Here is an 8,149-nt window from a genome sequence, read left to right on the forward strand (position 1 = left end):
CAGCAACCTCCGAAGCACTAAGTTTCTTCGGTCCACTTCGTGATCGTCCTGCTCAGCATGTCTGGTATCACCATGACTTTTTTGTTGTTTCCCCCATGGAATTGAACTGGCTTTCACGAACACGAGAGCATTTCCCTAAGTGATACGCATAATTGCAGTCACTACACATCAAGTAAGAATCATCCATGTCTACTTCTGTTGTACATATCAAGCATATCATTTCATCACCCATGCCTACAACACAGTTTCCGGCATCAACAGGGAACACACGAAGTAAAACTTGCCAAAATGGCAAACGAAAAATGACACTGACCTGCAAAAAGTAAGAACAACGTATAGACAGAGCTGCCAACGGGTTCCCTGTAGCTGCCAGAAAGGTCGTGTTGTAACATTTTTTCTGCAGTTATTGCTCCCCAGAACAGTTACGTTGCATGCGAAGTGGCTGAAGGATGTTCTATTTTCCAACTGAACATTCCGTTACTTGGGCCCCAGGTTTCCTATTTCGGTCACATTTCCCGTGCAACAGTTTGTAATTCTTGTGGGTATTTCTCGCATTACTTTCTAATTTGTCATTAACCCTTGCTGTTTTCTGGGATGGATTGATGAAGGTCAAAGTGCAGGAATTTGCCATGTACTACTATTTCTGCGTTCCAGTTTTCTTTCTTGTTCCTCGCCTTGCATTCTACTTTGAGAGGTGACCCATGAGAAAAGTTCACCTTCATCACAGAAGGCTGTTTGTCCAGTGCATATAGGGACCCCCCCATTTCCCCCTGGCAGTACGCAGCGGTCATGTTTCGATGGAGGCCAAATGCAAGATGCTCATGTACTGTGCGATGTCTGTGCACTAAAGAACCCCAGGTGGTCGAAATTACCTGGAGCCCTCCACTACATTGTTCCTTACAACTCGAGTCACTTTGCAATGTCAGTGCACACTAAATAACCCCATGCAGTCGAATTATCCAGAGCGCTCCTCTACAGCGTCCCTCATGGCCGGAGTCGCTTTGCGACATCAAACCCCACAAACTAACAAACCAACCAGAAAGTTTGAGCTGCTGGCAAAATGCGAGGCAAGGTGATTTCCCTGCTGTGAATGAACAGTGGTTTTTGAGGGATTAACATCCCAAAGCAACTCAGGCCATGAGGGACGCTGTAGTGAAGGGCTCAGGAGATTTCGGCTACCTGGGGTTAAAATGCACTGAGTCACTGACATCACACGGTATACAGGCCTCTAGAATATCGCCTCCATCGAAATTCTACTGCTGTGGCCGGGATCGAACCCGTGTTTTTCGGGTCAACAGCAGAGTGTCGTAACCACTGAGCCACCGCTGTCGTCCTTGTGAGTAAACTGAAGGGTTCAATAATTGTCAACATTTCAGGTGCAGGCCAGGAAGGCATTTCGCCTGAGCAGCAACGTGAGTAGACAAATTTATATTTTAATGAATTTTACATGTAAAATGAGAGTAAGAAGAGCTCACTGAAAGCATTTGTTATTTGCTCTGCATTCGGTGTCTCAGCGGTGGTGGCCGTCAGGTGTAGTCTTCAGAGAGTCCCTTATCAATTATATCTTTTGATAGAAACTCATCTCTGGCATTATTGAGCACATTTGACATCCCACATTTGTCAGAAGCACAACTGATGGACTCCTTGAGAATGCTGACTCAAGTGTCTCCTGTTCAGTGACAGCAACTATACGGGCTTTCCCTACCTCATCCAGTCCATGTAGCAGCGCTTCATGCGGCACCTATACTTTCAGCAGCTAAAATTTCTCTCCATTTAAAAGGAGCCTAGTACTGCTTTTGCAATACCGACACTGTGCGAGATACGGTAGTTTATTTTGATAGCATGGGCATCGCGAGGTCAGCTTGATGAAATGGAATCTATCTCATTCATACCATGTAGTAGTGCATGACGGGTTACCTTTGCTTGCGCCAGCTGAAATTGTTCTTTTAAAAGCAGTCATGTACTGCTTTCGTGATCCAGACATCATGAGAGATGCGATCGTCTTGCTTGCGATAACGTAATTAAAAGTCATTAAAATCAAAGCGTCTAAATTGGTAGAAACCAGGTACCGAAAATACTACTAGATAAGGGCTCCGTTCATTGGAAGCCTTATGATGTTAGCACTGAATATTATGAAACTGGATCTGCAAACTTGAACTGAAAATTGCTTGGATCTGCATTTGATGTGAGCTGAGAGTTTGACATGGTACATTCTGGAAAGAAGCCTCGTATTGTATGCGGGTGTTTACTGTAGTAGTCGGCCTCACTTGGCCAATGTGCTTGATTCCGGTAACTTTACTAATAATTATTTAAATGCAACTTCATAATCTTTTGCAGGCTTGTCGTCTAAGCAGACATTTGTATGCCAAGAAAGCCTGCAAGGCATGTGTCTAGCTATTTGGTCATACAGAATGCTTCACATGTGGGAGCTAAGTAAATAGCTGTTCAAGAGAAAACAACGGGATTTTATTGACAGGGAAGCCATGACATTGATGGCGCCAAAAAGAATGAGGCAAGCGGTAGTGGTCGCCACCTGAAAAATATTCTGCGCCAATAGCCAAGCGCTTAGTTCAGACCCTGCTGAGCAGGATGTTTCATGACAGTGCAGCCCGTGTTGCACACCTTCAGTAGGGGCCCTCTGCAGTTTATTATATTTTATTTCCACCATAATCTCATGACATATTTTGGTCCGTTGTTGGTCCCTTTATTAATTTGAACTTGAAGGCAACCGAACTCTTGCTTTAAATTTTGTTTTAATAAGACCATTGCACTTGTCGATGGGAACAAAGGTTCTACTTGAGTAAACCAGAAGTTTGTACCAAGAAAGGTTCAATAAGATCAGTTAAAATTATTGAGTCATCTGTATGTACATTTTTGATGTATTTGCTCAGTCCAGCTATTCTTTCAGGTAAATTCATGCACTCTTATTTAGGCAAGTGTTTTTTTTTCTAGGCTTTAATCATCACATCGTGAAGCTGCTGCTGGAGATCCGTAGCGATATCAAGGAGTTAAAGGGGAACTATTCTGCCACTCTAGACATGGAAACTGGAAGCGATGCAGTGATGGTAGCGACGTCACTGGAAAAATTGGCAGACATTGAAGAGGTTTTGGCAGATAAAGACCAGAGGGCTCTTCAGGTAAGAAAACATTTGCTGTCCTTTGTCTTCTCAAGTGATGTTAGAAATATAGGGGGCAAGTGTTGAAGTAATTCCAGTAAAAGCTCGTTAGTTCATAGGTCATTAAAACAAATTTTTGGATAATTTGAACTACGGAGCAGCAAAGCTCCGTAGCAGCATATATGTATTAATAAAGCCTCTTAATTCGAACGCGAATAAATTCTGCCATGGTTAGTTCTAACTCTTCCCTGCCACACCCTGAATAGCCTTGCACAGGGCCGGAGAAGTGTCCCCATGATATAGCGGCCTAGTCAGTCATATCACAAGGGTACATTTCTTCTAAAATGCAAAGAGAAGGTAGAACCATAAAACTGTTTGACAAAAACGAGTGCCATGACCGGCACGGCAGCCATAAGTGCCAGAGGGCAGGGACAGAGGGGCAGCGACCGTGGTAGCAGCTGCCTGCTTCCGTGTAACATCTGAGACTTTCAACTTTTACTGGTTAATTCGACTCCCATTAATTCATAAACCCGAAAAATTTGAACTGCCAGCATGGTCCTGGCTAACGGCCATATCTTTGAAAGCCTGCCAATTTGGACGCTATGGGTCTCGCAACGGTTAATTTGAACGAGCTCTTAAAGGTTAGCTCCATCCAGGTATAATCGGCACGGTAAGCAATCATCAAGGTGGCCCTCCCTAAACCTGAAATGCATGCTGCAGAGTTCAGTACGCATCTGTGACATGCACACAACTGCACGCATGATAAAAAAAATGAATGGCCTCATCTCCGAGAATAGGGTGACCTCATAGTTTTGGTTTTGCATTTATGAGCTTCATGCTAGCCCGTGGCAACAGAAGCTATCAGACGTCCATCAGTGAGCTATCCAGGCTCAGCTGAATGCTGTTTCAAACGCTGATTGCCGGCACTGTGCATTTTCCTCGCTTCCATCTGTGTGGTTCCTTCATCATTCCAAACTGTGCACTCGTCAAGTGTCATTTCGTGCGTTGTGTGGTGAAGCCTGTTCGCACGAGACGCAGCCGTGACGCAATGCCACTACAGCATTGCACCGTGAAAGATTCTGGGGAGGTCGTTACAAGTTAGAAGTTCGGATTTTACTCGTAACAGTGCGCACAAAATATTGATGGAAATGCGAAAAATAGCCATTTTTATGTTGTTCTCATCCCAAATGAGGGCAACCATTGCTCAGTCTTCCAATGTATAAATTTACTCTGGTGCAAGTAGTTCTTGTCAGTTTTGTTGGGGGTCATATGACAATTTGAGTTTTTTTTACAGTCCCTTTACAGTCCCCTCATGTAAAGCCCTCACCCAAAGGCCCTTGAGGTATCTATATTAAAATAAAAAAATCAAAAGATTTAATGAGCTTTTGCAGTGTTGTTCTGCAGATTTGTTCTGCAGATCATATCTTTGTAGCATAAGCCGAAATGCGGTTTAGGAGAAACTTGGTGCTGTGCAAAAAAAAATATGCAGTGAAAGCTCATTATTTCGGTGTGCAAAGCACCAGAAAGAAAAGAGAAAAGCTAAGAAAACAATTTGTAAAGTTCTGCAAGGAGCTGAAACATTGTTGCCTGCTTTTGACATGAAAAGTACACGGCAATGATTTTCCAGAGCTCTGTGAAGTGCTTCATTATGTGCAAAAATTTGAAAGCTTCCAAACAGAATTATTCCAGAATAAGAAGGGCCTCTATGGTCTTTTTCTCAGTGTGGCACGATACTGGTGGCAGCTTTGCATGAGAGGAGAGTGCATTGCACAAGCTATGAAGAGTGGCATGTGGTGCATGCACAGATATGGAACAGTAGGAGAACGACTGAACCATGCATGTGGAAGCAAGGGTAACCTGCAGGTGCGGATAGTTAAGTGCCTTAAAAAAAGTAAACGAGTGACTTGCCATTGAGTGCTGAAAAAATGTGCAGCACAGCAGTGTGCAGCTGCGCCTTGCCGATTTACTAACGTGTGGATCACTGCTGTTGTTGCAGCAGGTTAGCGTGAATTACAGGCATAGCAGCGCACAAAAGACGGCAGAGTAGACAGACAAGGACGAGCTTTGAACTTCTAACAATTCTTTATTGCGAACGCTTCACACTTATATGCATGCCAATCGAGCCGTGGTCGTCGTATAGAAGTGCACAAATATGCAAGTTCTTTTTTCGGAGAGTGCAATAGTATTCAGTTATTTGCATCGTGAGCATAGAATAGTAGTCTGAATTAATATTTGCCTTAGTATTGCATTTCTTTCAATTGTGCCTATGAACTACTGGCAACATATTGATTCCTTTTAATATTATTTTGATGCATAGTGTTTTGTTCAGGTGTAGTTTAATTTGAGCCTTCTACATATGGTGAGCCCACTTCAGATTAAGTTGGGACTTCGAAATAAATTTCCTCATGTTGCATTTGGATTTGTAGACCTGAAAGCTTCATTTTGTACAAATGTAGTTGAATGAGGATTTGCTGTAGATAATACCTAGCCTACTACAAGAAATTAGCACAAGTGTTAGCCTTGCTGTGCATAGTTGCAGCTGACTGTTATGTGCTTACATCACTCATGTAGCTCCAGGCTACAATCTTGTCGTGGTTCAAGGTGGCCTTAAAGTAATGGCTTCACTTTTTCCCCCTTATCTTATTGTTTGGGAAGCATATGCCATTGAGTCATGAATAAAAGGAAGTTCATATGATGATGCAAAGATGGGCGTATAGAAGACAACAGAGAATTGTTATCGTTAGGCTGATAGATCACACCACTGTGATCATAAGTCGGTTTGAGTCCTCTGTATGACCCTGTTCTACATGATTCTGATTTTTTGTTGACTTCCACATGGTTCCTCTAAGAGGGAGCTTTATTAAAGATTCATTGTAGGGTTTTAATGGCATATAGTTTGCTTTGTATAATGTGTATAATCTATTTCAGATCAGAAAGCTGGCACTTATCGGGGGCGAGACGACTGATGAGACAACAAAACTTATCATGAAGACTTTAGTAAAAACTCCTGTGGCCCTCAGGTACACATTGGAGGGGCGGGGTGAAAAACAAAATTTTAAGAATCTTCGGCTGTACAGTGCAATTGTTGGTGAGTACATGGGAATCTTCTGAAGATTATAGACATTTTGTGAACACACCATCTAATTGCAGGAAAAAGCTACATTCAATCCACCTGGTGTGGCTTTCATCACTTCCGTTATCGATTACTGAGTAGGCATCCAAATATAAAGGACTATAGGTACTGAATTTTTGCTTGTGTGTTTTCTTCTTTCAAATGATGCATTAGACATTCATATACATGTAGGACCATTAAATAATTTATAATTGAATTTCTTCTTGACGTTGTTTTGGTTTCATCAGTCGAACGATGACCGCGACTTGTAGTTGGTGTTTAATTCACATGAGACATAACAAATCGGTTATATTATTGCTGACAGATAATTTTTGTCCTTCCAGGTCTCGGAACAGGCTGGATTAAATGTCGTGGGGAATTAAAACTACATATCAGCGATTGTATTAGTTTTTCTAGTTGCATCATGTGACCAAAACATCAACTTGACGACAGTCGTCATTCGGTCGATGAAGCCAAAACCGCATAAGAGAAGAAATTCAATTATAAATTATTTAGCGGGGCTGTAGGCAAATACTACCCGGTAATACATGTATTTTTTTATCTAACGCATCGTTTGACAGAAGAAAACACGCAATAAATTTAGGTGTCTATTGTCCTTTAATGACTCATGCACCTATCGGTTATTCTTACTATGGATATTTATGCTTATTATGGTTACAGATATTAATAGCAAAAGAAATTTGCTGATATTTCAAGCATTGCACATTGTAGCATTGCATACGGTTAAGAAGCATTTCCTGGAAGATGACTGTTATACTGTGCAAAGTGATTTTTATCCACCATACCGAATATCAGTTTGATATGTGTGTTTATTTGTTCACTTTTACAGCTGCTGTGCAGCGCAGAATACCTACAGCCACCATTGAAGGCATCAATAACAGAGTGGCAGCATTTCTGCGTGGGGCGAGAGACCGGGATGGCGGTCGGAGGGCTCGGATGAAGGGGGTGGACCCTTCACCCTAGTAATTGAGGCATTCTTTTAATGCCCACCATATGCATTGCAAAAACAAATAAATAAGAATTCTTACTTGCATTGTATTGTCAGATATGTGGAATGTAATTTCAGTAGTAATATGTACACAAAAAATACTGAAGTGAAGAAAGCCTCTCTGGGTTGGCAGGTGGGCCTTAAGTCTAATTGGGTCGGTGGGCTTAAAGGCTATGGGTTCTATATGGGTTACCTTTGTTGACTTCCCGCAAGTGTCTCCTAAGAAGCCTACTGTGACCAGAACAGACTAGCTCAAGGGGGATTGGGACGGGCTAGCCCACGTGGGCCCGGGACGGGCTAGCCCACGTGGGCCCGGAGTGGGCTAGCCCGCGTGGGCCCGGAACGGGCTAGCCCGCGTGGGCCCGGAACGGGCTAGCCCGCGTGGGCCCGGAACGGGCTAGCCCGCGTGGGCCCGGAACGGGCTAGCCCGCGTGGGCCCGGAGTGGGCTAGCCCGCGTGGGCCCGGAACGGGCTAGCCCAAGGGGATCCAGCGCGGAGCTGCGTGGGGCTATGCAGTAAGCCCACTGGGCTGCCCTTGTGGGTCCCCCCCGATGCCGAGTTTCAAATCCCGCACATATCCCACGTCGGGCCCCTGTGGGCAGCCCGTGCCGGGCCCACAAGGGCCCGCAATTCAGAGCCCCGTTTGTGCTACTGGGGAATGCTAGAGAAACCATGTAAAGAAATGATGTCGAGAAAGCCACTTGTTGCCGCTGATTGTTCCAACACATGTTATGGTAAAATCGGCCATAATTACAATTGGTTTCTTATCGGTATGCTATCAAGAAAAGAACAAAAATCTTGCAAAGGGGGCCGATTAGCAACACCGAACACAGAACCGCTTCTACTGATAAAAATCGCAGACTTGAAAAACTGTACTTCTATGAAAGATTATTTTTACCCTACAGTGGAACT

The 8,149-nt window shown here is 43.6% G+C and overlaps 1 protein-coding gene across 1 annotated transcript; it reads left to right on the forward strand.

Annotated features, from left to right (window-relative positions):
- The first annotated feature begins 1,380 nt into the window (after positions 1 to 1,380).
- Positions 1,381 to 7,212, forward strand: LOC144109890 (uncharacterized). Its single transcript, XM_077642655.1, has 4 exons — positions 1,381 to 1,412; positions 2,953 to 3,137; positions 6,045 to 6,204; positions 7,079 to 7,212. The coding sequence occupies exons 2-4, from the start codon at positions 3,039 to 3,041 to the stop codon at positions 7,210 to 7,212; spliced, it is 393 nt and encodes a 130-aa protein (XP_077498781.1). The 5' UTR covers positions 1,381 to 1,412; positions 2,953 to 3,038.
- Positions 7,213 to 8,149: the final 937 nt, after the last annotated feature.

Source organism: Amblyomma americanum, chromosome 11 (genome assembly GCF_052857255.1).
Source record: "Amblyomma americanum isolate KBUSLIRL-KWMA chromosome 11, ASM5285725v1, whole genome shotgun sequence".
NCBI lineage: Eukaryota > Metazoa > Arthropoda > Arachnida > Ixodida > Ixodidae > Amblyomma > Amblyomma americanum.

Coding starts and splice junctions, on each gene's coding strand:
- LOC144109890 (XM_077642655.1), top strand. CDS start 3,039: ATGGAAACTGGAAGCGATGCAGTGATGGTAGCGACGTCACTGGAAAAA. Junction 3,138..6,044: donor AAGACCAGAGGGCTCTTCAG/GTAAGAAAACAT, acceptor AATCTATTTCAG/ATCAGAAAGCTGGCACTTAT. Junction 6,205..7,078: donor GCTGTACAGTGCAATTGTTG/GTGAGTACATGG, acceptor TCACTTTTACAG/CTGCTGTGCAGCGCAGAATA.